Source organism: Lytechinus pictus, chromosome 9 (genome assembly GCF_037042905.1).
Source record: "Lytechinus pictus isolate F3 Inbred chromosome 9, Lp3.0, whole genome shotgun sequence".
In the NCBI taxonomy this organism is placed as follows: domain Eukaryota; kingdom Metazoa; phylum Echinodermata; class Echinoidea; order Temnopleuroida; family Toxopneustidae; genus Lytechinus; species Lytechinus pictus.
In genome coordinates, this window is record NC_087253.1 from 18,058,074 (window position 1) to 18,075,744 (window position 17,671).

Genomic DNA, 17,671 nt, shown 5'->3' on the forward strand with positions numbered 1-17,671 from the left:
TGCGCCCCTCGTTTTTTGTTAATACTCTTCACGCTACTGCCGCAAATAATCCTTTTCACAGTGGCGTACAGACCACAAAAAAGGAATCTAAATAGAGAAGAGTGAAATATATTATTCTCTGGATATCATGTCAAAATCTATCACAAAATTTGATTTATGTATAAAAAAAGGTCAAAATTCTTGCTCGCTCGCTCGTAACTTTTTTTCAAAGATAAATTCTGCCCGATACGCAATATCAGGCCTTCTCAAAATAGTCGCCTCATTACGCCTGTTCATACCATGATATGACCGGGAAATTTTTGGCTCTTGCCCCCCCCCCCCCCCCCCTGGCCACCGACCCCTGTTACGCCGCTGACGCCAATACTTGTTAAGGGCAGGGTTTCACACGTAATACTTGTTTAAGTAGTGCATTTTAGCATATAGAAAATTGTTTAGGGTGCTTTTCGAAACCCCATGATCGCGCCTAGTATCCACTCGTCAATGGAAATGGCCCCCGGGGATTCAAACACTCTTATAGCCACCTCCAAGTACTTCCGCAATCACATACACACACTCAGACACACACCCCCCCCCCCCCCCTCACCCAGACACAAACAGCCAATCGGGAACTCACTTAATAATCGCCGAAGTGAGGACGTGTGCATGTTTGGGATCTCCTATACACTAAAAAAATTGAAGTTATTCCACCAACAGCGTGCGCTTTCGGATATAACGTGAGCATAGTTCGTCAACCGGGGACGCTTCCTACCCCATATACACACGTACATGGGATTAATTGGCCAAATTGGAACATTTTACAAATCATGCAGGCTTTTACTATGTGAAACGGTTTGAAATGAGATTGGCATGGTCGTCTGGACCGTTTGATGGGTAAAACGTAAGAAAATGTCCCCAGAATTAAGTCATTACAAACCCACACCCACACGCACAATCGCCACCCTGCCACATGCCCCACACACATACACACCCAAACACACGCGGCACAACGCACCCTCTCCCACACACACACATGTATATATATATATATATATATATATGAAGATTCGTTTGTTGGAAACTACCTCGTTAAAAAAGCAATAGGGATAAAAGTTTGGATTACCGCTAATATTGAGGTGATAAATAGAAGAGGTGTCTCTACCATTTTTACATAATTATGCATATACTTAATAAATGAACATTTTTATTAAGTACCTACTTAAACATGCATATATAATTTGTAATTTCATGGTAAAGACATTGTCAAAACTATTTCGAATTGTCACCATTCGATGGCGAAAATGCAATATTGGGCCCAACCCATGTTAACAAGAATATTTACAAAATGATCATTATTAGAATTACTAAGGAAAATGTTCATTGCACACAATGTCAAAGGGAATGTCGTGAAGAATAGTCTGATGGAATTCGTAAACCACTTCAACACAATTCAGTCGACCGCTGTTATGAAATGATACAGCCAAAAATATCGATAGTGCTAGACTACGCCCCGCATAACATTTAATAGCTTTGATCAAACCGAGACCTATATCGTTTTAAACGGACATAAGGAGATTGAGGTAGGTAAATTAAACCGTACATACATTTACTAACAACATATTTCCATAAATTTTTCATATTTTTTGTCACAAATGTAAAATTAGCTCGTATTTATCATGTCTATTCCAGGATATTTTCCAGATCAGAAATGTATTAGGTTTTAAGTAACACTTTTGTTGAAACTGTCATCTTGAAATGGCCAGGCTCATTTAACTGGAAAATTCTGTCAAACCGTAAAAATGGCGGGTGGAAAAATGATGATGTTGAGTACATGAAGTGAATAAGTCAAAATTATAACATCAAGAACGCCATTCGGGGAACCAGATTTCTTCGTCAACCCGGAAGTATCTGAATCTTGATAAATAGCTGGCGTAGCAAGAGAGAAAAGTTATGTTAGAGCTGGTTGGCACGTTTTTCTTTCGCAAGGTCCAAGATCCACTCTTAAAAATTTAAGAAGCTTTCTTTGTCCTGTATTTGGAAACTTTTAAGGTTTTTCAGAGAAGCAGAAAAGGGATCTAAACATATTTTTTAGAACGTTTTTTGTTCTACAAGAACTTGTTACGTTCTCTACACACCCTATGCTGGTGTGAAGAATCCAATAAGTTGTATAGAGAACCTTAAACCAAAATGGTTCTCAGGGACTGTTTAAAACCCGACCTTCAGAGGAACTTTAACAGTTTGCAAGTAAGGGACAAAGAACGGTTCCAAAATTTGCATTTGCAGTGTATACATGCTTCCTAATTATTTTAAGGTAAACGTGTCGTAACTAATAATAAGTAATACAGAAAATGGGGGAGGCAAGGGCGGGCCATAAATCAAGACTATGGAAAATATGTCTTTGTAAAGTAGGTTACTAAGAGAGTTTTGATTAAGCCCCATCTGACCCTCTTTAAAGTTGAAATAAGTCAAACGATATTTTTTTTCCTTCATTTTATTGATTTTGCAGTATTCTAGACTTTCAACCATGGCTGACGCATTAAAGACTGTCGTCTCTCAGAGTACGGAGTGTCCGGTGTGTCTTTCTACCTTCACCGATCCCAAGATCCTGTCTTGTTCTCACACTTTCTGCAAGACTTGCCTGGACAACCTCTTGGAGTGCCACGGTAACTGTCAGATCCGATGCCCTATCTGCAGAGCTGTGACCCAGGTCCCAAACGAAGATGTCGGCAAACTACAGGTAAATCTTGCTTTGAAAAATCTTATAGAGGACATGAAGGGTCATCCTCAGGTTTGCACGAATTGTAAATCTGATGACAAGCCCGGTGCTGTTGTCTACTGCCAAGAATGTGGAAAGTATCTCTGCACCACTTGTCTTAGTATGCACTCTCAATGGGAAGGCTTCATCGATCATGAAGTCATAGCCATGAGTGAGATCACATCAGGAAAGGTGTCAGCCCGTAGATACCGCAAATGCAGGAAACACCCGAAAGAAGATGAGGATTACTTCTGTTCCACCTGCAGGAAATTCACATGCTTCAGATGCAGTGTAATGGAACATAAAGACGAAGGGCACCAGGTCATCGATGCCACAGCTTATGAGGTCAAACACATGGAGAGTGTCAAAGATCTTAAATCAACGGTTGACAAGAAACGATCATGCTTTCAGAAGTACATTGATTTCGTAGATGGTCAGAGGGAGAATGTTGACAATGCTAGGACAAAGTGCACAAGTGACATCAACAAAGCATATGATGAAGCAGTACGGCAGTTGACAGAGAAAAGAGAAGGCCTACTAAGAGATGTCAAGAAAACTACTGAAGGAGTAGAGAAAGAACTGGAAAACCTGAAGACCACGGCTCAGAGGCAGGCCAATCAGTTGACGACCATTGCTGACATGGTAATTAACAAAACAAAGATACCTTTAGATATGGATACTTTGGCTGCACACGACAATCTATATAAAGAATTACAAGAGGCATTGGGTCAAGAGGATCCTGATTATGAGCACCCAAGAAAATCAAGCAAGGAGGGCAAAGGTGTCTGTTTTGAGAGAAATGTTGGAATGGATGAGCTAGGCCTTGGTAAGATTGTTCATACAATTGAAAAGAACGTCACTTTGCCTACTAAGGGTCAAATGACCGCCATGGTACGTACTCCAGACGGCATGATGGCAGTGGGATGTACTACAGGTGGCTTGAACATCTTCTCTGCTGATGGTAAGCTTCAGCAAACAGTTTTGAAGGATGTTGGAATTTTTGGGGTACGGTTCCTCTCTGATGGTCGATGTGTTGTGATTGATACTTCAAACAACATCACACTGTACACACCAGAGTACACAAAATTGAATGTAATGTTTAAGACTCTAAGTAGAAATGAAGGTGGCTTTTCTGATGTCACTGTTGATGATGATCTGATCTATGTGAACTACAGGAAGGCCAAGAAGATCCTTGCATTTTCAACAGCTGGTGGTCACGCAGTCAGGGAGGTAGCATGCAAGGGAAATGCACCTTGGCAAATCACTAGTTACGATGGCTCTCTGATCACTACATCAGATGATACTATCAGATTGGTAGACAAAGATGGTGCTGTACAACATAAAGCAAAGAGACCTGGTAGTGACCTTTTTGCTGCTGTATCTCAAGATAATACAGTCCTGATAGCTAAGGTGAAGCATGATGAAGGTTTGGTGAGCATTGACGAGTATACAAATGAACTAAAGCACATTCAAAACCATGTAGATTATTACAAGATTGAGAAGCCTTTGAAACGTTGGTATTATCTCCAGCAATACCGATCAAGAGAGATCGCTTTCTGCACCGCTAACAGACTCTACATATTCCAATAAAAACCATGAACTTCATCAGCTCACTATCATGTACAGAGGGCGATGTGATATCCCCTTAATTTTCCCTTTTGCTTGTTAAGTATACGTGGTGTATGTAAACATCCTACAAGAGATCTCTTTCTGCACACCTGATAGACTCCCCGTCTTCAACTGAAAATAATAGATGACATCAACATTGATGCATGTTAATGATATCGCTGTCTTGGTTAAAATGAATTTGTTTATTGAAATACTGATATCGGAAAATTGTCTACTCGTATGAATTAATTTCAAGGCTCAATAAAATCGTTTTTTCATCGTTTTGAATTGGCAGGAACGTTTTACGAAAATGAATCGTTTTTTTTACATTTCAAAAATTTAGAAAATACATGTACTAGTATGTGACCGTTCTCATTTTTATCTTGAATAAGCCATGCATGGATACCAATATAATCATTAAGAAAAAAAAACTGTCATTGCATTGTGTCTTTCTGTTGCTTTAAACGACATTTTAACACTATATATATATATGTATATATGTGTAAAGTTATACAAGTACAACAGCTTTTGGCAACTCTTTTTATTTAAATATTCATTGTAAAGAAATGGATGAAGAGAACAAAGGTAGGCGTAGCTTAAATCAAGGTTCCCCAGAGCTATCTACCCTTCCATTAGTCATATTAGTAACTGAGAGTAAACTTCGATTTTATATTCTACATGTTATATGTTCTGCCTATTTTATTGCTGCTTGTAATATTTCTATAATTTGAATATGAACCATAGCTTATTTTATTTGGGGTTATCTAGTCACCTATGCAGACTCTGAATGGCTCGTATAGTGGGATCTCAGCGCGCGCGCTGCGCTCGCAAACCAGCCTGAAAGGGCGAGCGAAGCGATCTGCAGCCACTTTAGACCTAGTCTGCTATGCAGACTCGTTGAATCAGCTGTGGTACACACACACTGCAGATGTGGGTCTACATTTGTAGACTAGGGTTATCAGATATCGGAGATATATGTTTAACGGTTTACTCCTATTCTACACTAGATACTTTACATAAATTTAAGTTTAATATTCACAATGTTATTTGTTTTGTCTAGTCTTATGACTGCTTGCGATATTCTAACAATATGAATATTATAAGAATCAAAGTTTATTTCATTTGGGATTTTAGAGGTAGGCCTAAATCATATTTCATTTGGGGTTACAGGCGTGGAAAACATGCCTAATGTGATATACACACACACTCACACAGATATACATGCATATATTGATATTTACATGTTATTTGTTTTTAATGGCTGCTTGCGATATTATAATAATATATTACAAGAATCAAAGTTTATTTCTTCTGGGATTTTAGGGTATAACGAAAATATAGAAATGATTACATTATTCAATACTTTTCATAATCTTAAATTTCATATACAGCCTGTTATATCTGTTTTATGGCTGCTTGCGATATCGTAATATGTGAATATTATAGACATGATAAATGAGAATCAAAACTTATTTCATATGGAATTACATGTGTGGAAATCATGTATATAACACGGAATGTACATAATTATTCATTAGTCATGTAAGTAACTGAGGGTAAACTTAGATTTTATATTCTACATGTTATATGATCGGCCTATTTCATGGCTGCTTGTGATATTTCTATAATTTGAATATGAACCACAGCTTATTTCTTTTAGGATTATCAGATATCTAAAAATATATGTTTAACGGCTTATTCATTTTATAGTAGATACTTTACATAAATTTAAGTTTGATATTCACCATATTAATTTTTGTCTATTTTCATGGCTGCTTGCGATAACGTAATATGTAAATATTATAAAATAAGAATCAAAACAAGTATAATCAATGTGTAATTTGATATTCTAAAAATATGAATATTATAAGAATCAAACTTATTTCATGTTGGATTATAGGGTATAAAGAAAATGATGACATTATTCAATACTTTGCGGAATCTTAAATTTCATGTTCAATCTGTTATATAATTTGTTTCATGGCTGCTTGCGATATCGTAATATGTTAATATGATAAACATGATAAATAAGAGTCAAAACTTATTTCATTTGGGATTGCAGGTGTGGAAAGTAAGAATTTATAACGTGGTATATCTATCTACCAGTATATTACTTTATACAGTTATACATATTTACACTTGTCTTTACTACAGGTTAACCTAAATTTCATACTTAACAGGTTATATCTGCTTTTAATGGTTTTTGTGACTGCGTGCGATATCACGATAACATGGATAATGTGATATTATGAATAAGAACAGTAGCTTAGTTCGGATTATAAGAAATAAAAAATTATATAATAGAATTTAACTAGAATTAACAAAAAACATAAATGTGTGATTATTACGTGAGATTTTGATTTTCAAAGGGTAGTCTTTTTTGCCTGTGCTTTTAACTTTGGCTCGTTGCGATATTGCTATATTTTAGCATTATAAATGAAAATAATTTCTTAGGGAGTAAGTAAAATTTTATATCATAACGTACTACTAGAATAGTTATAAATTTTGGACCACAATAAAAGCGTTAAGTGGCCCGGGAGAAAGGTTTGAATGTATACAAACTTTATAATATTTCATTTTTTTCACATTGTAATCGCTCGAGGAAATTAGGCTTTTTTTTTTTCAAATAGTTCATTTCATTTTAATAGGAGTGTATTAAGAATATCACATTGCAAGACATGTTACTTATTTTTTGTACTTGGGACTTTACGCTAATTATATTCTGTAAATACGTCTTTTCAAACAATTATTTCATTTCAATGTAAGTGTACTTAAAATTGTATGTTGCAGGACATGTTGCTTTATTTCTACACGTGGGACTTTACACTATTAATTAGTAAATACTTCGTTTGTTTTTATTAGGAGGGAGTGTGTACGAGTGTACATTTCAACTGGTCAGAAGCTGACACTGGCATCTCATTTTAGCGATATTCATGTACGCGCAAATGCTATGAAGGAAAAAGGATCGTGTAATGTTTTTGTTTTAAGAACGTAGTTTTCGGCAACAGATTATTTAAATTATTGCTCCAACTGGATGTTTGTTGTTGGATGTCACATAAATCATGAAGTGAACAAACGTTAATTTTGAAAGTTATGTCTACAGTATTCGTAGAGGACAATTAAGATGGGAATTAGACTGTTTTCTAATATTGCAAAGTGGAGGGGCTTTTTTTTTTTTGGGGGGGGGGGGGCTATCGTGAGATCATGGCACTTAATCCAAAAGAGGATCGAAGTTTAATTTGGAAAAAAAAATCAATTGGTGAAAAAAACTAATCGTAAATGTTGCAGTGACAGTCAAATCCCTGGTATGAACATAAAGGGTATTAGTGATCTTTGTAGAATTACATGGTGAAAGTTTGTAACGTGGAGGTTTACGGTTCACCATGTGTAGTATGAAGAAGGAAAGGAAATACAGGCAGAAAGATTGAAATGGAAAGACGAGATAGAATGAACAGAGAAAATTAGAAGTATTCTTTTTTTCTCTCTCTCTCTGTTCATTCTATCTCGTCTTTCCATTCCGATCTTTCTGCCTGTATTTCCTTCCCTTCTTCATTTTACACATGGTGAACCGTAAATCTTCTCCACGTTATAAATGGTATTTGATATTTTAAAGCAGCAAAAAACCAGCCACCTTAATAGCGCCACCTCACGTCCTCACTCCACTACTGTCATCTGCCAGCTCAATGCAACATTCTGAGCTGGGTAGTCTTACAGTAGTAAGTAGTAGTAGTAGTAGTAATACAGACCCACTTGAATAATGAATGATAAAGCACTAATTAACGATTGAATACATACTTATCACACTAATTATGTTACCAAGTAGCAAAACAATTTATTTCCTCCTAAAAACATTTGTTTCTCTGTTTGTTTCGCTATTAATTGTTATCTCAAAATGTACATATTTAGACTAATTATTGACTGTTGGTCAGTTCGCTCACCCTTCGAGCTTAAGAAAACTTGAAACATTATTAGTATTCATGACATTGGCGACAAGACAGCCACAGTTACTGATTTATAGACCAGTTCGTAGCACACTTCATGGGCAATTTTGGTCATTATGCTAGGCAGATTTCAAAGCAAGATGTTATGTAAGCATGCCTTACATAGCAGGATGAAGAAATTGAACAGATCAGGCGACTAGAATATCACACCAATGAACAATGAAGGTATGTGTTGCATTTCTACTTTGAATGCAATAGCATGTTGTTATAAACAACTTGGCCAAGTATGAATACCAGTTGCGAGTGGACGTATTGTTTTGTGTGGACCTAATGAAAAACAAAATTCAAAATAATATATGAATAATCAAGAAATGGCTTATATATATGGAAAGGTGCATTTACTATCCTTCAAGAAACATGGAATTTTCACATTTACTACGGTGACGCTCTATGCAACGCACGGCCAATACCTTTGAAAATGCAAGTCAAATCACAATGGAGAGCTGAATGGATTTTGTGTCGAAAGTTGGTGGACTGGGGCAGCAGATCATCCGAAGATTTGCACCGGACGATAATTGCAAATATGTCGTTGTCCAGAGTCAAGAGATTCCGAAGGGATTCCGATGCTGTCCCCGTCCACCAACTTTCGACAGAAGCCGCTCAGCTCTCCATTGATATTTGACTTGCATTTTCAAAGGAATTGGTGCGTTGTAGAGACTGTCTCCGTAGTAAATGCGAAATCCTATATATAGGGCTTATCGGTACTGTATAGATTGATGTAAGGAATAAAATACTCTTTCTTTAAATGACATTGAGTTTGCTTGTGTTTGTTTCCGAATTTAAGGAGTTTATTTTTTCCTAAGTTTTCTTTTTTAATTCCTGACACGACGGCCCCTTTTCCCCTCACACCCCACCCCACCTCCAATATGAAAATCAAATACCATATAATCGTAAAATGCCAAAGTTTAATTAAACTGCAAAATAAACATCTATCCCATTAAGATAAAATCCCTTTTTCTAATGTATTCACTCTTTCTTTCATTTTGTTTAATTTATTTTTTTAATTACTATTTCATTCATTTATTTGTTTTATTATTGTTTTTTTTTATGACCAACGATAGCTGTAAATGTGTATGCATGTTGGAGTGTGTGTAAGGTTGCATACGTGCATGTGAGCGTGATCGTAGCTTAGCCATGGTGGAAATCGAGGGTCGACACAAACTTCATCTTAATTGGACCAAGCACACACAACACACTGTGGACGTCCTCTTTACGCAAATACATTACAATAACATTCACAAATATTCACCCTCATGCCGAGCCTACACTGGTATGGTGGAATTCGAGGACATAATTTCAAATGAGTCCGTGAAGCGAGGACCTGAACTTTGCACTTTGTGTTGTGTGTCTTTGAGGTAGGCCTATAGGGTGACCAGCAAATAAAAGTTTATACCAACTGAAATCATTTGATTTAGACTGTGAATTATTTTGATATTATTATCGAAGTCTTTATAACACGGTCCCCAGGTCTTGGTTTGGAAAATTAAAGGACAAGTCCACCCCTCCCCCAAAAAAGGTTGTTTCGAATAAAAGGAGAAAATCCAACAAGCATAGCACTCAACATTTCCTAAAAATCGGATGTGAAATAAGAAAGTTAAGACATTTGGGTATGCAAATGTGACGTCATCTATTCCTTAAATGTATTTCTTTTGTATTTTTTATATGAAATATTACAATTTGCTCCCCCTTGTCATGTGAAACAGTTTTCTCCTCACTGAACATGTAGAATATTGTTTTAACATTTTATGGTTCAGTCATAATGGTCCTTATTGTCAAATCTAAAAAAAAATTAATTGTATAATTCAAGCAAAAACAAAGGAAAGAGCGAGGAACATCATCAACTCTCTCATTTGCATATATCACTGAGTTGTGCATGTAACTGTTTTGTGAAAAATAAGTAAAGCTTTAAAATGTCATTAATTTTTTTTTCCTTCTATTTTTGGTGAAATTTTCAGAATGATGCTTATTTGATTCTTCTCTTTTGATTCAAATCAACATTTTTCTGGGATGGACTTGACCTTTAAAGGTAGAATATCATGTTGAAATATGCACACAGGGGAGGGGGGCGAGCATAGAATCATGACTTTAAGCCTCAGTCACATTTAAGCCGTTTTCACATTTTTCTTACAGCTACATATAACTGATTTCAATTAACTGTTTCGACTCGCCGTACAGCCGCCCTAGAGCAAATGTGACTGAGGTATAAATAGTAAAAATCTCCAAGTTGTTTATCGGCCTTGGAACATTGCGAGCAGATGAATGTTTAGGGGTTGAACCTTTTTTAACCTACACTAGCTCACACCCCCCCCCCCCTCCTAAAAAAAAACGGTGCCCAGCTGTCACTAAGATCCTATGCTCCTTTCTTTAAAGGACAAGTCCACCCCAAACAAAAGTTGATTTGAATAAAATGAGAAAAATCCAACAAACATATCACTGAAAATTTCATCAAAATCAGATGTAAAATAAGAAAGTTATGACATTTTGGACTTTTGCTTAATTTCATAAAATAGTTATATGCACATCCTGGTGGGTATGCAAATGAGGAGACTGATGATGTCATCCACTCACTATTTCTTCTGTATTTTATAACATGTAATAGGGAATATTCTATTTTTCTCCTCCTTGTCAAGTAAAACAATGATTAATTCCTCCCTGAACATGTGGAATGAGCATTGTTTAATACTATATGATTCAGTCAAGTTGGTCCTCATTCTCAAATTTATAAAAAAATGAAATATTGTATTATTCAAACAATAAAAAAAAAACAGAAATAGTGAGAGACATCATCAACTTTCTCATTTGAGTTGTGCATATCACTGTTTTGTGAAAAATTAGCAAAACTTTAAAGTGTCATAACTTTTTTATTTAACATCCGATTTTGATGAAATTTTCAGTGTTATGCTAGTTTGATTTTTTTCTATTTATTAAAATCAACATTTTTCTGGGGTGGACTTGACCTTTAAACGGTCAATTCAGAATGCAAAATAAAATTATTTTGTACAATAAGAGATTTCTCCCTTTTTTAACCAAAATTTGAAAACAGTGAAGGTGAGGTTCCCACACATTGCCAATTTAGACATTTTAGGGATTACAACTGAGATAAAGATATTGATTCATAGAAATATGCTATGTGTAGATCCTGTTTTTGTTTCTTCTGCTACATAAATTTGCATGATATAAAAATATATGCAAACGCCTGCTATTCTTATTTATTCATTTATTTTAATCAAAATTTGCATATGAAAACAGTAAAGGTGAGGTTCCTATACATTGCCAATTTAGAAATTTTAGGGATTACAAGTGAAACAAAGATATTCATGCATAGAAATATTCTATGTGTAGATCAATTTTTGTTTCTTCTGCATGTACAGCAATTTACATGCTATTAACACTGCAAACGCCTGCTAAAGTGAATAATGAATCTGTCATAAATAAATGCAAATAGAACTACATGTACAGTAGAAATATAAAATTTTCATCTTTATTTATGTAATTTCTTTCTTGAGAATTCCATTACAAAACATACTATACACAAAGCATTTTTCGGTTGATAACACAGACCAGCTAATATTTAATATTCATGAATAATGATATCATAAACTCTCATGATAATAACAATAACATGCAACATTTATATAAAACCTAATACAACTTATTCTAAGCCTAAGGGCTGCAATACTACCTGACGTTAGCTCGACTATTGGGCGCTTAAACATTCAAGGAATTCTTCCTACCAATAATCCATTTACTACACCTGGGTTGAGAGTGACAAATTTACGCATTTGAAGATTTTGAACCCTGGACCTTGCACATGTAGTCCACACACATATCCACTGAGCCACATCATGTCTATCACATCTATTCCAGAGAAAAAATATAAATCAGTGGGAATAAAAATCACATCATGTAAAACGATGTCTTTTTATTCAATTAAAAGCTATGAGGCGCCGTTTGTACCAAAATTATATAGAACAATTATTTGTTATGTAATCATTATTTAACAAATAATATTAATTATATAGAATAAACATTTTATTTATCAATAATTACTATTATTTATCAATAATTACTATTTTATAATTTAACAATTTTCATTATTCATATATAATTACAAGCCACGCTTCATTATTTATAAATAATAGCAATTCAACATTCTATTATTAATAAATAATGATTATTTCTTTTCATTATTTATAAATATTGATTATTGTTTGATTGATTTTATTTTATTCATATATATATAATATATATACATCATTTTCAACATTACATGATATTCATATTAGTATAAACATTCATATTATATATACATGATTGGAGCATCTTAAGCTCTATGAGCTTGAGAATGATGTTCCAAGAAAAAAAACAAAGATACATTATACATTGGCTAAAATAATACATTCAATGATGCAGACATCAACTAAGAGTTAAAGGAAGAGTAAGAGAGATAGAGTGAGGGGTGAAACAAGTGGAATGCCTCTGGCCGTCTCACCTGCATCACGCGATTCAATATAGCAGCAGTGCTGATTTTGAAAACTACAATAACTCGCACAAGATGTTCAGTGATACTTGGTTACTCTTATTTCCACGTTTTATGAACTAGACCAATACACTTATAGAGATATGATGGCAATTCAACAAATACCCCCAACGTGGCCAAAGTTCTTTGACCTTACATGACCTTTGACCTTGATCATGTGACCTGAAACTCGCACAGGATGTTCAGTGATACTTGATTACTATTATGTCCAAGTTTTATGAACTAAACCAACACACTTTCAAATTTATGGCTGTAATTCAACAAATACCCCAATTTGGCCAAAGTTCATTGACCCTAAATGACCTTTGACCTTGATCATGTGACCTGAAACTTGCACAGGATGTTCAGTAATACTTGATTACTATTATGTCCAAGTTTCATGAATCAGATCCATAAACTTTCAAAGTTATGATGGTAATTCAACAGATACCCCCAATTCGGCCAAAGTTCATTGACCCTAAATGACCTTTGACCTTGGTCATGTGACATGAAACTCAGGCAGGATGTTCAGTAATACTTGATCAACCTTATGGCCAAGTTTCATGAACTAGGTCCATATACTTTCTAAGTTATGCTGTCATTTCAAAAACTTAACCTCAGGTTAAGATTTGGTGTTGACGCCGCCGCCGCCGTCGCCGCCGCCGTCGCCGTCGCCGCCGCCGTCGGAAAAGCGGCGCCTATAGTCTCACTCTGCTATGCAGGTGAGACAAAAACAGAGTGGGAAAGAAAGAACTAAATAGAAAGAGAGAAACATGAAGAGAGTTCTAACAATATATAAAATACAAGACATCATGTTTTGATAACGAAAACTCGTTGTTGAGGTATTTTGTTTGTATAATAAATACAAACAATAGCAAAAAAAAGGAATTACATATGTGTGATGGTATATTATTTAACCATGCAATGGTAATACAACATACATGACATTATTATCAGCCTTGTGCTTCATATTTTGAAAGAAGGACATTTTTAACTTGCTTCTTAAAGGAGTTTTTCGTAGGACACGAGCGAATGTATATAGAAAGAGAATTCCAAATATCAGGGCCAGTATGTCGAATAGATCTATGGGCAAGAGCTGTCCTTGGGTTTTCTAAATGAATATTTGTAGAGGTTTGGGTTGGGTAATTATGAATAGATGTATTGAAACGGAACATTTTTAAAAGGTTGTCTGGAAGTTTGCAGATTTGCAGATCTGTACATGAAAAGAACAATTTGAAGGTAATGAATGTCATGTATGGTTAGGGTTCTCAGCTTATGGAACAATGGGTTTGAATGAGCTGATAGTCTGAGTTTGTACAGATACGAACAGCTTTTTTCTGAAGAAGAAATAAAGACTTTTAAAGAGTTGATTTTTGTTTTTTTGACAAGCCCATACAACATTACAATATGAAATATAAGGCAGTATGATAGAATTATATATAGTAAATAATGTTTGGCAAGGAATAAATGATCTGACCTTATATAATACACCGACTCCACGTGATACAGAAGTAACAATATTAGCTATATGTGTATTCCAGTTTAATTTATCATCGACAGTTACACCTAAAAACTTTTGTTTTTCATTATTTATAAATAATCATTATTTATTAATGATGACATTTCACATTTCTTTATTTCCAAATAATTGTCCATAGTTTCATATTCATATATAATGTTCGAGTTTCCATTATTTATCAATAACGATTATTTGTTAAATAATGAAATATCTACCTCATTAATCATAAATAATGAAAATTCATTGTTTCATTATTCATAAATTATAATTTCGTTTCACTATCCCATTATTTATAAATAATAATTATTTATAAATAATTTCTACAGTTTGCAATTATATACAAATAATCATATATAAATAATGGAAAACTCACCTATAACATGCAAATGTAGGACCGCCCATAATATGAATATCATGAGGTGCCGATTGTACCATTATTACATAGAACAATTACTTGTTATATAATTATTATTTATTAAATAACAATTATTTTATATATAATTTATATTTCATTTGGAAATAATTACTATTATATAAAATAACATTTCTAATTATTTATATATAATTCCAACTAATACTTCATTCTTTGAAAATAATAATAGTTGGACATTCCATTATTTATATATAATGATTATTTGTTTTTCATTACATAGTAATTATTTGTTTTTCATTATTTATAAATAATGATTATTTGTTTTTCATTATTTATAAATAATGATTATTTGTTTTTCATTATTTATAAATAATGATTGTTTGTTTTTCATTATTTATGAAAAAATGATTATTTGTTTTTTCATTATTTATAAAAAATTATTTTGGTTTTTCATTATTTATAGATAATTGCAATTTGTTTTTCCATTATTTATAAATAAGTTTATCAAGTTTTCTATTATTTATAAATAATAATTATTTATTAAACAATGCCAGTGCACATTTCTTTATTTATAAATAATTTGTTGAGTTTCCCATTATTTATAAATGATGATTATTTGTTAAATAATGAAATATCTACCTAATTATCTATAAATAATGACAACTCATCGTGTTTCATTATTTATAAATCACAATTTTATTTCAATTTTTGATATCCCATTATTTATAAATAATCATTATTTATAAACAATTTTTAGTTTGCCATTATATACAAATAATCATTATTTATATACAATTAACCATTATTTATAAATAATGGAAAACTATAACATGCAAATGTAGGACCACCCATAATATGAATATTCATGTTCAAGTGCGACCTGTATTCTAGGGTTCAGATACACCGTACCATTTACTTTTCAACCCACAACAACCCATCTGTCCTGCTCTCTCGTTCCAACGGCCGCTATCATTGTCCCTTAAACGTTTATGTGAAAATTGCATGGTTATGTATTTTCTTAATCATGAAGTTTATTAATAGCATGATTTTGAAAAATTATTACTATATTTGTGTTAAATTTACGCGCCTTAGATAATGTTTGGTGATAAGGCTAAGCTCTGGCCGCTTTAAGCATGCGGTATAGCTAAGCATGCAAGCGCGAAAACGGTGCAATACAACTAACATTATAAACAGTTGCCAAAGATCTACTGCCGGTGCTTTATTCTTCTTCTTCCAGTAAAGTACAGACTGCCGTTGGCATATTATCGTACTTGTTGTGCTTGTCTACTTCAGCATGAATTATGGAAGAAAACATAAGAAATGTCCCTTATAAAAATCGCCAATGGTATTTGAATGGTGGCGAATGGTAGTTGAATGGTGATCTGAATGGTAAATGGTACGCGAATGGTATTTAAGTGGTGTTTCAATGGTAAGTTCTTAATGGTAAGTGGTAGTTTATGGTAGTTGAATGGTGATCTGAATGGTAAATGGTACGCGAATGGTATTTAAGTGGTGTTTCAATGGTAAGTTCTTAATGGTAAGTGGTAGTTTATTTAATGGTAAATGGTATACCATATACCCAATGGTGTCTCAGTGGTATGTGTCTAATGGTATGATTGGTATGATGAATGGTATACCATACCCAATGGTGTCTCAGTGGTATACAATGGTGTCTCAGTAGTATGTGCCTCTAATGGTATGATTGGTATGATGAATGGTATACCATATACCCAATGGTGTCTCAGTGGTATTCAATGGTGTCTCAGTAGTATGTGCCTCTAATGGTATGATTGGTATGATGAATGGTATACCATATACCCAATGGTGTCTCAGTGGTATTCAATGGTGTCTCAGTAGTATGTGCCTCTAATGGTATGATTTGTATGGTGAATGGTATACCATATATCAATGGTGTCTCAGTGGTATACAATGGTGTCTCAGTAGTATGTGCCTCTAATGGTATGATTGGTATGATGAATGGTATACCATATCCAATGGTGTCTCAGTGGTATACAATGGTGTCTCAGACTCTCAGTAGTATATGTGCCACTAATGGTATGATTGGTATGGTGAATGGTATACCATATACCCAATGGTGTCTCAGTCGTATTCAATGGTGTCTCAGTAGTATGTGCCTCTATAATGATATGATTGGTATGGTGAATGGTATACCATATACCCAATGGTGTCTCAGTGGTATCCAATAGTCTCAGTGGTATATGTGTAATGGTATGATTTGTATCAATGGTATACCATATGCCCAATATGGTGTCTCAGTAGTATGTGCCTATATAGTGGTATAATTAATGGATAGTTGTTGGATAATTGTAACGCAATTGTGGCTTAGTGGTGTGTGCCTAATGAATGCTATTTATGTTAATGGTGAATGGTATGCCCAATTAGATTTAAAGAAAAAAAAAGATCAAAGATTAAAAATTAGAATTATTAAAATTTTTGAGTTGTGACTTTTATGCGAGCAGCTTCCCCAAATCAGGCCCATTCGCTCATGATGGCAAACATGGTATGTTGCATTCTTTTAAATTGTCTTTGTCTTTATTAAGTAAAAGGCCTATATGTGTTTAATTATAATTGAACCAGTGCTTAAAATACAATATTATTAATTTTTTATATTTTACAATTGTACATATTACCTTCTAAATTTATATCTGATGCATTGAGTGCAAAAATAAAAGGAGTCAATGAAATCTTATTTGATAAAAAGGGTTTTTATTGTACCTTAATATCAACGGACAAATTATTTCACAGCCACTCCCGAAAGGGAAGAATATAATCATCATTTACCGTAAAAATCTTGAAATTAAAACATGCAAGTTTTAAAGAGCATGAACAAGATGTGTATCGTACTAAATAGAAAATTGTACATTTCACCATCCTTTCTTTTCTCTTTTTGTTTCTTGGT

General features: G+C 34.0%; 1 protein-coding gene across 1 annotated transcript; it reads left to right on the top strand.

Annotated features, from left to right (window-relative positions):
* The first annotated feature begins 2,500 nt into the window (after positions 1-2,500).
* Positions 2,501-4,321, top strand: LOC129267626 (tripartite motif-containing protein 2-like). The gene has a single exon (XM_054905274.2). The coding sequence runs from the start codon at positions 2,501-2,503 to the stop codon at positions 4,319-4,321; it is 1,821 nt and encodes a 606-aa protein (XP_054761249.2).
* Positions 4,322-17,671: the final 13,350 nt, after the last annotated feature.

Excerpts from the sequence above, each read along its gene's own strand:
- LOC129267626 (XM_054905274.2), top strand. The coding sequence starts at position 2,501 with ATGGCTGACGCATTAAAGACTGTCGTCTCTCAGAGTACGGAGTGTCCG.